The sequence below is a fragment of the Lycorma delicatula genome, chromosome 3 (assembly GCF_047948215.1).
Source record: "Lycorma delicatula isolate Av1 chromosome 3, ASM4794821v1, whole genome shotgun sequence".
In the NCBI taxonomy this organism is placed as follows: domain Eukaryota; kingdom Metazoa; phylum Arthropoda; class Insecta; order Hemiptera; family Fulgoridae; genus Lycorma; species Lycorma delicatula.
Window position 1 is genome coordinate 120,117,335 of NC_134457.1, and position 15,244 is coordinate 120,132,578.

General features: G+C 33.5%; 1 protein-coding gene across 3 annotated transcripts in view; it reads left to right on the top strand.

Annotated features, from left to right (window-relative positions):
* LOC142321945 (S1 RNA-binding domain-containing protein 1) overlaps positions 1 to 14,415 on the top strand; it is a 71,660-nt gene extending 57,245 nt beyond the window's left edge. For all 3 annotated transcript variants that reach the window (XM_075360478.1, XM_075360479.1, XM_075360480.1), the window contains exons 13-16: positions 2,248 to 2,373; positions 4,287 to 4,372; positions 9,032 to 9,202; positions 14,178 to 14,415. In XM_075360478.1, coding sequence (XP_075216593.1) covers positions 2,248 to 2,373; positions 4,287 to 4,372; positions 9,032 to 9,202; positions 14,178 to 14,362 — 568 coding nt within the window. In that variant the 3' untranslated portion in view covers positions 14,363 to 14,415. The remainder of the gene's footprint in view (positions 1 to 2,247; positions 2,374 to 4,286; positions 4,373 to 9,031; positions 9,203 to 14,177) is intronic.
* The last annotated feature ends 829 nt before the right edge of the window (positions 14,416 to 15,244 follow it).

Genomic DNA, 15,244 nt, shown 5'->3' on the forward strand with positions numbered 1-15,244 from the left:
TAGATGCAACCCTTTTGCCATCTACAATGTTTTTATTTCCTTGAAATCATCTCTTCCATTCATAAATCCTTGGTTTCAACAAAACATCTTCCCCAAAATCCTCTTCTCTAACCACTTTATTCCACTTTTATTGCAAATCCATAGTTCTTCCACCATTTTCAAACAAAATAAATCGCCAGCTGTGATAAAATATGTCCTAATTAATTGGCTGCCAAATATGAACAGACCATATCTGATGAAATATGAACAGCTACATATCTGATATAGCTGAAAATATTGATGTACATTTTAGATAGTGCTGCCTGCCATCATGTACTCATCAGAAACCCATAATATACAGAATTCTAATATTCTTGTTCTTTTTTTTTTAATCACACCTCATACATGAACTATATTGTCACGTATTCGCAGCTCAACCAGGATATTGAGAGACTAACAAATACAAATGTTTATTTAAATACAATTTAACACTCTAAGGACATAGTAAATAAGGTAAATAATTATAATGAAAATGATAAACAAAAAAAAGTTAAATAATAATAATAATAGTGAATAAATTACATACAAAATAGTATTTAAAATAATAATTACAGGATTTCTTTAAAGGTAATTAAATTCTAAAAACCAGAATTCAGACCAGTTGATTAAAGATTTCATTACAATGACTACTAATATTAACACCTAACATTGCATTAACAAGATAAGGTTAGACAGATTATTTTATTCAATTCTATTTTCTGAAAATACTATTCTATTACCTTTTCTGTTTACAATAAAAATAACAACTGTTCTGTTTACCAATAACAATAACAACTTCCTGCATTTACCCACTGTCCACTCTAGAATGCTTGTGACATACACTTCACTCGTCACTACACACTGACTGATAATGCCATCTGCATTACAGATGGCATACCTACTGTAGATGTTACTTGAACCGAAAATTCTCATCAAGGATAACACCTAGGTATTTTTGAGTCGTAACATACCGAATGGGAAGACCAGCCATCCGAACCCGGATTCATTGAGAAGCAGCCAATTGGCCCTACATCATTGTGATTTTTTCTGGGCTGAAAATCATCTTATGTTGGAGACTCCACAGTCGGAGTGTCTCATAAGCACAAGCAGCTCGGAACTACCTCGTTAAGCGAATCCCCGTTCAGTAACAGCGTGTCATGAGCATAAGCGACGATATGACAACCACTTGGCAGTCTTAAACGCAACATTGACTCGAATTCTATGATCCAAAGAAGGGGACTCAGAATACTGCCCTGAGGGCATCCTTTAGTTAAGGCCTTATAAACCTCTGGCCATCATCATGCAGGGAAACGGTCCGATGGCTGACATAACTTGAGAGCACTTCTAGTTCATTCCGTGTACTTACGCTTCTGCATCTGAAACAGGGCAGAGGGCCACCATAAGTTTTTAAATGCCTCGGATATGTCCAGAAAAATCCGTTATACATATTTACATAGACTAGAGGAAGCTCCTCTAGTCCATCACCTTTAGTATGGCATCCTCAGTGCTCTTGTCCGGTCGAAAACCAACCATTTGCTAATGGACAACCATTAGCAAATGATCAGTAGTCAATCTAACATTAATATACAAATATAAGACCTTCTCAAAAACCTTGCCAATCACAGGCAAGAGCGTTAGTGGACGGTAAGAAGAACTAACAGTAGGATCTTTGTCGCCACCTTTGAACAACAACACAATCTCCACACCGAAAAATGGCCAGTGAAGAGCTGCCTATTATATATTCTAGTTAGGGGGCCAAGGACTACCGTTTTAATTATTTTATTTCAATGTGCAATTTGATAAAATGATTTAAATCATGACAGAATGCATCCCATGAAAGTACAATTGTGATAAAATTAAGGTAAGAAATGCCTTTTCTCAATATTTTATTCTGGTTTATGTTAGTAGAATTTAGTGTGTATATATATATATATATATATATATATATATATTAATATAAGCACCTTATTGTATTCCACCTTATTTTATTGATTAGATATGCCCACATTTTGCCGCATGAAACCTTTTATGTGTCTAGATGAATCTCAAGATAAATGCCCTAGATTCTAGATGAATTTCAAATACCTTGATTTTAAAAGTATTATTAGTTTTTTGTATCACTCTTCATAGATTCTAATGGAAGTCAAATATTTCTACCTACCATAATCATAATTATCTTAACACACTGTGCAAAACTTATACTTTAACAATCATGTTTTTTTTTTTCAGAAGTCAATCAAGCTTTGAATCAGAAAGTAATCGTTGGCCAAAGAAGCATAAAACAATTGTTGAAACTGAAGTAAATCCTTTAGACCGAACTTGGATTCATCCAGAAATGTATATTGTAGCTAATAGGTAAACCTTTTGTCCAAAGCTCTAACATTAATATATTTTTTCTAGTCAAGTGGAATTTAATTCTCTTTTGCATATTTTTCTAGTCTTTGGGGTTTATCTAGGGACAAGAAGTGGTCTGTAATCAGAATTTGTTACCCTGAAGGAAAATTTTAAATAGTCAAGGGAATAACATAATTTATAGCATAGAATTTTTTAAGTTTATACTTTAGAATATTATTTCAGATTATGAAATAACAAAAATTTCTGTTTTGTTCTATTTTCTTGCTACAAAAAGATCGCCATCATTACAAAGTATGTAATGATTACATACAGTACAAACTGTAAACATTATTTTATACTCATACATAAAAAAAGTTGAAAATTTAAAAAATTTCAATTTGGGAATTTGGCTATGGAAAGAATTAGGCTAATTATGAAGCATAGCAAATCTCTTCATCTTAACTTTTTTTTAAAAAGGAATGCAAACTAGGATATGCTCTACGAACAACTGTTCATTCTAGTACATTTAGTATCAAAAATTAATTCAAGGGACAGTTTTCTATTAGAGCTATCAGTGTTAGAAGCTAGTATTCATTTAACTGGAAGAAGAGGCTGAGAAATTATCATCACATGTGAGAAAAAACAAAAGTACATTAACATTTCTACTATTAACACCAGAATATTATTACTAAACAATCAAATAGAGATTAAGTAATTTGATTAAGTTAAAAAGTTTACCTATGTAGGAACAATAATTAACTCCAAAGGGGTATGATTGAGACTCAGTAGATGTATTGTTTTACAACAGATAGTGGTACATTAATTGTTGTTTTACATTGGCTATCAAAGTTTTCATTATGATTATGATACTTATAAAATACCTGGGGCAAGAAAGCACAGTCAGATTTGCTTTCTTTGAAAGTAGTGATATTAACTACACAGCCCATCCCTATAGTGAACAGAATGGAGATATCACTTGTTGAACTGAATATTAATCGGTAATGCTGGTGTTGAACAAAACAACTGCATATTTGGCTCCATGAAAGGTTAATGGGAAGCCACTTCATTCCTCATATTTCCTAGTAAACCTAGCATGAAATTCTTCCAGATTATCCTTGAGAATATTTTTGGGAATATTTTACAACTATTGTTGTTTGCAGTCTTTATAGTTCTCACATCTAACAAAAAAAAAGTATTGAATTCTTGAATGAAAATAGTACTTTTGTACCCAATACAAATGAATTTAGTAATAAATTTTTTAATTTATCTAATTAACTAATTATGAGGTTTTTTTTTTAGTTTTTATTTAAATATTTTTAGTTTGAAAAATTCCAGACAAATATTCTTAAAAATAAATACTTTACAGTTTGTGGCAAAGTTATAGAAACTTATGTATAGAAAATAAAATTAATTAGAAAAATATATACAGTTGTGCAACAGTGTAATAAAAAAAGTTGTTTGGTGTAATTGTTGTTCACCAAAACACGTACTTATTACATGTACATTTATAATGTACCAGTAGTGACTTGAAACCAACACCAAGTTGGTCTAGTGGTAAACTCATCATTGCAAATCAGCCGATTTTGAAGTTTAGAGTTCTAAGGTTGAAATCCTAGTGAAGGCTTTTATATGGATTTGAGTACTAAATCATGGATACTGGTGTTCTTTGGTAGTTTGGTTTCAATTAACCGCACGTCTCAGGAATGGTCAACCTTAGACTGTACACACTCACTTAACAGTCATACATATCATCCTCATTAATCCTCTGAAGTAATACCTAATGGTGGTTCCAGAGGCTAAAAAGAAAAAGAAAGTAGTGGCTTGAACTGAAGAACTGAATGCTTTATATCATATCCCTATAATAATTTTAGGTGGCGATTTATTTTTTAATGTATGAAAAAAATTAATTGAGTTTTAAATTTGGTTTGTTATAGATTTATATTAAAATGTGGAGCTGTATTAAATCAGCTAGGAGTACTTGATTTCATAAAGAAAATCAACCAAGCTGTCACAAACATTGGTAATTATGAATTATTTATTTTCTTTTTTGTTCACCCATTAAAAAATAATTCTAATTTTTTTTTTTTTAATGATCAATCATGATGTGTAAAATAAGCCCTCCTGACTAGACAATAATTAATGGAACCTGGTTGAAGTGCTCAAAAATGGATTTTTTTAATTGGTTTTTAATAAGTTACTGCTAAATGATCTACAATACCCAAAATCCCCTATGCAATACAATATCCAAAGTATCATACACTTTTGAAACCAAAATTTACAAAATCAGCCCAAATATAATAGAGAAGTATGAGAAATTGTACCATATGTACACAAGTGCTGCTTTCTTATTAGTGCTTGCGGTTTTGAGTTACCGAATTTTGGATGCAAACATTCATCCAACATCCTTAACTTATCTTACTTTGCTTAATAAAGCTTAAAAAACATGTAAATTCATTCTGAAGACAAAACTGGAGGCCAAACCAAAACTACTGTTGTTTTACATTGATCAGCTCTGAAGCTTATTCAGCAATTCCCAATAAATCTCTTGTTATTGTATTCATAAATTCTATCAGTAAATTCTCTTATAACCCTAAAACAAAATAGTCATAATTTTTCAATTTTGGTCTGCCTGCTTGAAATGTTTTAGATTATTAAGTGCTCGCTTCACTGAATTTCTGGTACCAATTACTCAAAGCTGTGTCACTGATACTATTATTACAATAGTTATGAAACAATCATTGGTAGACAATGCTATATTATGTCCTTCCACACTTTTTTCACCCTACCCCCAGGCCGAATCCACAACAAAGCAAAGCACAGCCCAGGGGGTCGTCTACTCAAACTGGCCTCCGCATCTGCCAGCCATAAATCTAGTCCAACAGGTCACCCCACTGGTTAGATCTTTTCATTGCCTGCCTCTAACCCCTAGGGCGAGGTATCTAAGCCCAACTATGTCATTCCTAGACCCCACCCCAGAAGCCGGGACTTGGTCTTAACACCAATGCTTCTAGTGAGAGCACCCTGAGTAGGGCACTTCCACCGGGTCTTGGTATTTTTCGTAAAGGGATCCGTGCAAGCACAAATGAACGGCAGCTCTGCAGGGGGCTGTCCCTCAACCCCTTGCTGCCCCATCCTCCCTGGCTCTGTGCTGGTGTATCTTTGTCACAAAGTCGGTTTTTGCACAAAACTTCTCTCCCCCTGATAACATGCAGTCTATGATTGTGTCAACTGTAAGGGGCCCAGTCACCAATTCACAGCAGCGGCGTTCAGCAGCCCATGGCCGGCAGTCAAACACGACATGTTCCAATATATCAAGCTCTCTGCAAGAAAGGCAAAAGGGGTCATCGGCTCTCCTCCTGGCATGTAAGTATGCCTAAAGCCAGATAAAAATTGGGTCAACCAGTAGGTGACCTCACCAAATCTGCGGTTATCCCAAGGCTAGACGTGCTGGATCAGACAATGTGTCCCATCGCCCCATGGAGGACAAGTCCCAGTGGACCTGCCATTCTCAGAACAACCACCTCTGCATATCACTCCTGTCAGCTCCTCCATTAATCCCAATCCTCATTCCGACAAGTTGTTTAAATGGAGGGATGCCTGCAGTGACTAACACTGCCTCAGTCAAAACTGAAGAGTATGCTGAAACGATGTGGAGGGCAATCCACCTTTGCACACCCTCCAGTACCCACCAATTTTGATCGCACCCCAGACCTTCCAACCAAACAATAACTCCATATAGTAGTACAGAATTGATCCTTGGCCTTACAGCTTCCTTTTGGATGACTGGGGGCCGGCCTTGTTTCCCAGGAGCCTACTCAGTGTTCACACCATTGCCCCTGCATGATCAGATGTGCGTGTGTACAGAAAACATATGTTGTCGACCCAGCCATTCCCGCTAATACTTCACCGATCATTGGCCGCTGTCTACACTCCTTGCCCATACTGCCAATGCCAGATGGTCAGCAAAGACCACTGGTACAACACCTCTAGGATACCTCCGCCAGAGCACCCCATCAAACACCAGGTTCCATAACGTCAAACTAAGTACTGACCCCTAAGGTACCCCACATGTGACCAGAAAAGAGAGCTGTGAGTCCATTGAATTGTAAAGCAGACATCTTTCTTATTTATACCTTGTACGGTGAATGGTACATTCACCGTACACCTGCTTGTCCCTTGTGGCCTTGAACATGGCACCTCAGCGCAACAAGTTGAAAGTATTCTTTACATCAAGCATCGCCAGGTGCCGGCAGCCACGTCCTCTACCAGCCAACACACACATTTTATCACCTCCCCTTATGAAAATTATACTGGTTCTTGGAGAATCCACCATTATGCTCAATTTCTCGCTTCAGCCTAACATCAAGCATTCTTTTTGCATAAAGAATTCATCAGGCAGATCAGACGATAAGTGGGGGAGGCCATCCTCTGATTCAGTAGAACGAGACATAATCATTTAGTTGCAACTTAAATTAATAAATTAAATAACTGTTTATTCTGTCAATCACTGTTTCAATGTAAACACATGTCAAAATTTAACCTAGAGGGCTCGCTACCATTAAGGTAAACAACTTCTTGAACAAATGCAACAGCTGTTGTCACCAATAAACAAGTCCTAGCAACCATAGGCTGAAAATAAAAATTATAATTTTAAATTCTCAAATAATTGTAACAGTCAACAAAAAACAATAACAGTAGAAATAATGCAAAAACATAAAATAAAAGTAAGTACAGGTAATCAAAGTGACACAAAACACCAAATTAAACGTTATGCAGCTGCACAAAAAAACATAAAAATTAACTAAAAACACAACGAAAGCATAATTACGTAACGGAAATAAATCAAAAGAAACAAAACAAATTAACGAGAACACGAAAACAAACTGAAATCTGAAGAAAACGAAAAACTTAGTATGAGGTGGGAAAAACACGTCTAACCACTTGACTTGACCTAACCTCATCAGTCACGACCTTCCACTTGCATTAAGCAAATCACACCTATTTATCTTAGAATTAGTGGGAGCATCAGTAACAAGATTAAAAATACTTCATCAACTACTGCTTTATCAATATTCTGAACAGAATTGAAGGCAGATGAGCATGTAATAGGTTGTAATAGGCTTCTGCACATATATCATGCTGATAGGACAATCATTTCATTTTCAACAGTCATTCAGAAGTCAGTTTAAGAACTTGCAAGTTGCTTTAAGAACATTGAATGTTTTAGCACGTCATTTTATAAAATGAAAAACATTGATAAAATCAAATTTTTTAATGGTTAAATTCAGCATCTAATAAATTGACTTATATCTATGTTTAACCAGCATGGTAAAACCAGTGTAATAAGAACCACAGACAGTGTTAATGATTAATTGATATTTCTGTTCTGAAAAAGTAAATAGTTTTTCTTAAATCTTTTGGGCTGGTACAGTGTTTATATCTGTTAAAAAACCACCCTAGATATTTTTATTCATTGATTTTTTGAGGTCCTTGCCTTCAAAAAGATATAGGTTAAAAAATGTTATATATATGCTTGGTTGGGTGCTAACTTGAACAGCTTTGGGTGCTATTTGATTCTGTAAGTCAAAAACAGTTTTAAGCTACAATCAGGGAATTTGGTCCAATAATTTGTGTTAAGAGATTGTTTTGTTAATTTTTAAAAAATGTGATGAGCCACCAGGAAAATTAGAGGAGTGGTTTTATAGATTAAAAGTTGTATATTATGAAATATCATTGGAGTCAAAACATGAAAAAATGATTCAAAAAATCCCCATATGTAAAAAATAATTTTTATCAATTTACTTCAGATTGTTACACATATGAACTTGACCGAACATACAAGTGTACAAGTTGTCTCTCTTCATCAATAGGTTAGGAGGTAATATGTATTGTTAATATAGAAAAAAAAAGTTCTATACACTTCATATTGTTTACTATTCCATGTGAAGGCTTGAATTTTTTACAAGGATTGAATTTTATACTGCTGTCACTATTAGGGAGTAATACAATCTAACCCTTAAAAGTAGGTCTTCTGATTGACATTTATTGTTTTAACCTTTCAACTTTTTTTTTAAATTCTCAACATAGAATATAACAGGTTAAAAAAACCAAATTTTTTGAAAAGTAATTTTTGGTATAAATATTCCAAAATATTATCCTGATATTTTTAATTATGATTCGAGATACATTAAAATTTTTTTTTTATTATATAATAATTTTTAATTTTTGTTCTGACAACAAAAATTATTGTGCAGAATAAATCTTGGCATTTATTAAAGGTTCTTTCATTTCATAAGCTTGTTTATGGAATATGGCTTTAACCATTGGCATTTAATCCTTTCTTCACACCTTTAATTCTACTTTCAGACATAAATTCTGAAGTTTGTAGAACCATCATGTTGTAAATGGTGAAGTTAACTTACCTTCTTGCCCATAAGCTTTTGGTTGTTAGTATTATATTCTGAGAGTGTATGTGATACTTGATCGCAAGAATTTTCGGTTTGGGTGTGAGTAATACTTCAAAACTGTGCGTGTTTAATTACACACAGTACGGTATGTAAAAGATTTGAATTAGAAGAGAGATTATACTGGTTTTTAGAGTAATAAGAAAGCAATCTATAAAAAAATTGCTATTTTTATTACTTAAATACAATTAACACAATTTTGAATAATTTAAAAGGTATTCAAAAGCTTGCTGAAGAATTAGGAGTTTCTGAGTCTCAAGTTATTTTTATCAGTGAAGGTCTTCAACAGCCTCCTGATTATGATCTGCGATCCAGCTTCAGTGAACCACTATTCAGAAGAAGTTTTGCATCACTTGAAGATCTTCAAGTAGGGAGTCTGCTTACAGGTAATAATTAATGTGAAGGAACTTTGTTTTTCATTTTTCTAGAGGTGAAATTCTTCTCATGTGTATAAATAGTATGCAATCTTTAGAAATACTAAATTTTCTAAAATCTTCTGTTTGATTTTTATTTTAAAAGTTGGGTGTACAATTGGTATTGATAGTTGCATAAATTCTCAAGATCCTTCAACAACTGTCCTCTCAACCCTGTTTTTATATTTAGTTTCCCAGTCTGTTAATGCATTCTATCATGAGCCTGTGTCCAAACTCGTCATTACAACTTGTTCAACTGAGCAAGAATGAATGATAAAAAACATCCTCCTACAACTACTTCTCTTAATGTGTATTATGCAGAACAGAAGGTGATATATTATGAAGTCAGCATTGATAAATAATGTGAAAATATTGTTACACTGTGATCATTTATTTTAAATATTTATATATATTATCCCAGAAGAACAGCAATGTGTTCAACTGGTATATTTATTTGTGATCCTTAATTACTGAACTGCCTCCCAATTCTCATTAAATTGATATCAGTACATTAGTTACATTATTGTTGTTGAATGCATAATTTGAAAATTTAAAGCAATTTGTTGTTTTAATAGTAGAGTTCGTATAATTTATCTAACATCACACTTGTTATTAATATTCAAAAGACTAATTTTTATGATCCTAAAATGTTTCTCACATACTGAACATTATTAAATTAAAAAATAAACTAAAAATAAAATCTATTTAAGGTAGACATTTTCAATATGTTGACCTAATTTGTTTGTGAAAGTTCATAGGTCACAATTCTTCATGTAATATCACTTCTCTCCCCCTTTTGAAACAAAGACAATCTATAGACTTGTTTTTATTAAAAGTGCCTTCCTTAAAAACAATCTTGAATCAGTATTACTTCAAGCACTCAAACTAACTCAAAACACCTAACACATACAGCATTGTCAGTTGGCGGACTGAAGAAAAATTTCTGTAGGCCTGCTACATTTAGTGGCGGAACTAGTAACTATCTTTCGATTCTCCAATAAACACGTTCTCTGGTTATTTTTGGGTACCTCTGCACACACATGTGTGTATATATATATATATATATATATACAGGGTGTTTCATAATGTTCTTCGGAGTTTCAAAAATTCATTAACAAAAAACTATTTCAGTCATAAGAATAAAACAAGTACTGTACGAAAGAGTACTTCAAATAGTTTTTTCCACATATACTAGGCAGTTAGTAAACCATTTGCTAGCTAGGCGTCGACAGTAGAGAAAATGGCTGCCACGGGAAGCGAGAGGTCATTTTGTGTATTAGAATTTCACTTGTCAAACTCAGTAATTTCTGTGCAACATGCATTTCGGTTGAAATTTCATAAGGAGCCACCAAGTGACAATTCAATTCAAGCATGGTATAAACAATTCAGTGAAGCTGGTTGCTTGTGCAAGCGAAAATCAACTGGTCGTCCATCAGCCTCAGTAGTCAATGTCGAACGTGTGCGTGCAAGTTTAATTCGCAGCCCATCAAAATCGACTGCGGCTGCAGGCAGAGAATTAGGAATTCCGAAAATAACAGTGTGGAGTGTTCTCTGTAAACGTTTATTATGCAAACCATACCATCTTCAATTAATCCAGCGTCTTTCTGATGGAGATAAAACACGTAGGCTCAATTTTTGCTTGCAGTTACAGGAAAAGATGTTAGATGAAGGTTTTCTAAACAAGATAATTTTCAGCGATGAAGCTACTTTCCATATTAGCGGCAAAGTAAACAGTCATAACATGCAAGTTTGGGAAACTGAAAACCCACACGCTTATGTAGAACACATTTGGGATTCTTCAAAAGTAAATGTTTCTGTGCGATCTCTTGTGAGGCAGTGTATGGGCCGTTCTTTTTTATGGAAACGACAGTAACCGGCATGATATACCTGGAAATGTTACAATTATGGCTTATGCCTCAGCTACTCAACGACTTCATTTTCCATCAAGATGGTTGCCCTGCCCATTTTCATAATGAGGTGCAACAGTACCTTTACACAACATTACGTCGGCGCTGGGTAGGACGTGCATCTGAAGAAGACCAACACATTATGCTGTGGCCACCAAGATCACCAGACCCACGCCATGTGATTTCTTTCTCTGGGGTTATTACTGGTATTAATACCAATACTTTCACAGGAATCCCCATCATCAGTCTAAAAAATTCCAAAATTACATCATCAAACAAAAACAAAACATAAATAAGTAAAAACTGAAAATTTTGAAAACATAAACCCCAATAACCACAACACTTGAACCATTAACTCAGTGCCAACTGAAATGATAATAAATTTAAAATGTCACGCAACAATGTGTTCGTAAACACTGTTGCCAACTGTTATAAATAAACTATATGTTTAATTAAATACAGTTTTTATTTATTTACTTTTTCTTTTTGTTTAATGTAATTTTGGAATTTTTTACTGACTGATGATGCAGGATCCTGCAAAAGCTGGTATTAGTGTTTTTAGGTCCTGTTACTGTGTTTGGTGGTTATTTTGTTATTTTAGATTATTTGGCACAGTGGTTGGTATGTTGATGAATTTTTTTAATTTTCACAAGGTTGAAAAGATTATAAGGTAATAACAAGGTTATCAATTACAACTATAATAAGGTTATTATAGAAGATATCTATACTTTTTAAATTGCTATCTGTCTCATGAATGGAGCATTTAATTCACCAACCAAATCACCAATGTTTAACGATAATACTTCCATCTCTATCTTGTACCTCTGAAATTTGTTAATATAGGATGAAGTGAGAGAAACCAAGCAGAAAGAAGTTGCTAAGGTATTTGCCACTACAGAAGATGATGAAAGGAAATCTCCCTCATGAATAAACCTGAGAATAGATTGTATTGGTGATCCGCAAATTACACGAATCTTTTTCCACACAGTAGATACAGGAGTAGTGTGTGAGATGGTTTCCATGTGCTTCCTCCTAGCATCCAAGAATAGCAGACAACACACTGCTCTAGCCTTATTATACAAGTCTAGATTTTCAATTGTGAGCATGGAGTTAAATTTACTCAGTGCCTGCCAACATTTGCTACTAGCATCTTGGCAATCAACATTCCACCAAGGAATGGAAGGACGTCTCGATTTTCCCAATGTTCGAGGGATATAATTATTAGCATTCTTAAGAATCATAGATGCAAAAGAGAAAAGTTGATCAAGGATGCCCTGTCATACTGTGAAGGGAAGGCTTTATTGATAACTGTTACAATCCACTTCCGCAGGTGACACCAAAAGCAATAATAATTGACCTGTGGTAACTGCCATGAAAGTCAAAGTAACTGCCAATTAAGATGAGGGAGTAAACTAGGCAGGCAGATGGAGAGGTCGATGTTGGACAATTTACCAGATAATAAGGACATGAATGTGTGTGACCCATCATTTAGTAGACAAAGGTCCATGTCTTGTTTCATTCTGTTTACCATATTTCTTCGAGAGGAGCAGAAAGTTGATCCCCAGGAAATATGTGAGCATTGAAATCACCTTTTATTAACGACGGCAGTGGAATTTGTGCAAGGAAATTTGACAGTTCTAGAGCAGTGAACTCAGAGTCGGAGAGATACAAATTGCAAATATGCAATTTTAAGGGAATAGAGACCTTCACAGCAATGGCACAAATAAAGGTAGCGAGTGGTATCCTTGTAGCCGACACCTCATTCCGCATGAAAATTGCAACTCAATTACTCTCTCTACTATGCATTATACAGTCATATCTCTCACAGAAGTAGCCTCTGAGTGTTATTGCATCTTGTCATAGAAGATGCGTTTCTTGGAAGCACATCTTCCAAGAAACGCGGTGGTTCATACGCGTGCCCCAATACCTTAATATACACAGTGTGGAACCAAAGACCTCTAAAATTCCACTGAATAATGTTCATAGGTAGGTAGTTATAGATACAGAATTTCAGGAGGATATATAAAAAATTAGTTGTACATGATGCAGTTTTTCTTTTTCGTACTTTTGATGGTAAGGAACTCCCAACATTCTGTGGTTGGGCGGTTTCTCAACCATATTCTCCAGTATGTGAGGTGATGGAGGAAGAGGAGATTTTGAAGAATGGAAAGTTGTAGATGACATCCCAGATGGGTTGGTTGTGGTGGCTCCCTTAACTGGGGGCTTAGTAGATGGCTTACCACCAACTGCAATTATTCCTGCCCACACCGGTAAAACTTTGGGGACAGGGACTTTCAGATGAATCCCACGATTGGATTCACTAACTGCAACTAGTGACGTTTTGTTCATTTTCATAAGTTCTGATATAGTGACTGTAAGTGAAGCGACGTGATCAGATAACATCTAAACAAGTTGTTTTAGTTCATTGCAGAATCTGCACTGCTAAGTAGTTACATTTTTGGGAGTTTGTTTTGATGTAGCACTGCTAAATGAATTAAATCTGTTAACTGAAATTTGTATCCTTCAAATATATAATTTAAATTATGTAAACCACAGCTATCAAAAAGACAGTACATTTAAATAATTGTTATAAGGCAATCAGAAATGTACTGATAATACAAGTATATGACCAGATGCTGACACATTCATGTGTCAGTTGGTTGGAGAAGGTTACTAGAACAAATATCTTTAGTCTGTGAAACCAAAAATAAAGTGTAATGTTATAAACTCATAGGCACCTACATTATGATAGTGGAGGCTCCAGTAATATATACTGTATTGCCATTTGAAACATGGTTTCATAAGCTTAAGTGTCAGTAATAGCTAAGAGGTAGGCCAAGACTTAATATTTTTTTTAAGTATGATTGTAGCCATTTTTATTTGTTACATGATGATAGATTATAACAATTCCATATGATTAATCTATATATGCTTAGAATAACAGTTTTACAGAACCAAATAATTGTATTAAGTATTATCATAAAAATAGTATGCATTATTATATACAATTTTTTTTATAAGATTGTATTTGCGTGTTGCAGGCAGAATTGAAAATGTGACGCACTTTGGTTCTTTTGTTGATATTGGTGTTGGTAAAGCAGGACTAATTCCTGCACAAAGAATGAAAACAATAATTCCTCAATTGGGTGACAGAGTTGAAGTCAAAGTAATTAGTATAGAGTTGCAACGTAAACGTATAACATTAGATCTTGTTAAGTTATTATAATTTATTTTATGTTTTTGTGTAATGTAATCTAGAAATAAATCCAAAAAAAAGTTTTTCTTTGAAATTATTTTTATAAAAGCATATTTTATAAATAGATCTTAAATTAAATTTAAGTGTATTTTCAGACTTATTCATCCATTTCTAACCATAAAATTGTTAAAAACATATATATTTTCCATAAGATCAGTTTAATAATTCTTGTAATTACTCATTCAGTTTCTGTATAATTTTTATTTCTTATATAAGGTATGATCAAATCCATTTCTGATAAGTATTAGTTAGATAAAATTTTTATTATTTACCTTAAATTATCTTAAGGAAAATTTTCAAATGTTTCTTTTTTCAGGTGAATAGGTTTTTTTTACATATCTATAAATATTAAAGTAATTTTTAAAATATAAAGGATCTGAGCTGTTAATTTACATTAGAAAATTACCTTTTGTTTTTTTTTTTCATATTTATTTTACATTACTTTATTATTTTGTATCAACTAAAGAATATTCATAATTATTTCAACCCAGAAAAAAAAAAATATATATATATAATACAAGGTGTACTGTCATAAATTCCTATTTGTGTTTATGTATTTACCTAATTATTCATTGTTTTCTTGCTCTTGTATCATGTTTTGAATCTAAGTAATGTGACCAAGTAAAATAATTGGGCTTGGTGAAACAAAACAAAGTTTCTATAAATTTTTTCAAGATCTGGGACAGTCAGTATCTGAAAAATACTTATCTTTAATTTTTTTTAGGTAAAAGGACCAATTACAATTCTGTATGAATATAATGTTTTTGTATTATTACGTTTAGTTATACAAATTATCAAAATAAAGTATTAAAAAGATTACTACATTATAATAATAAAATAAGTAGTATTTTG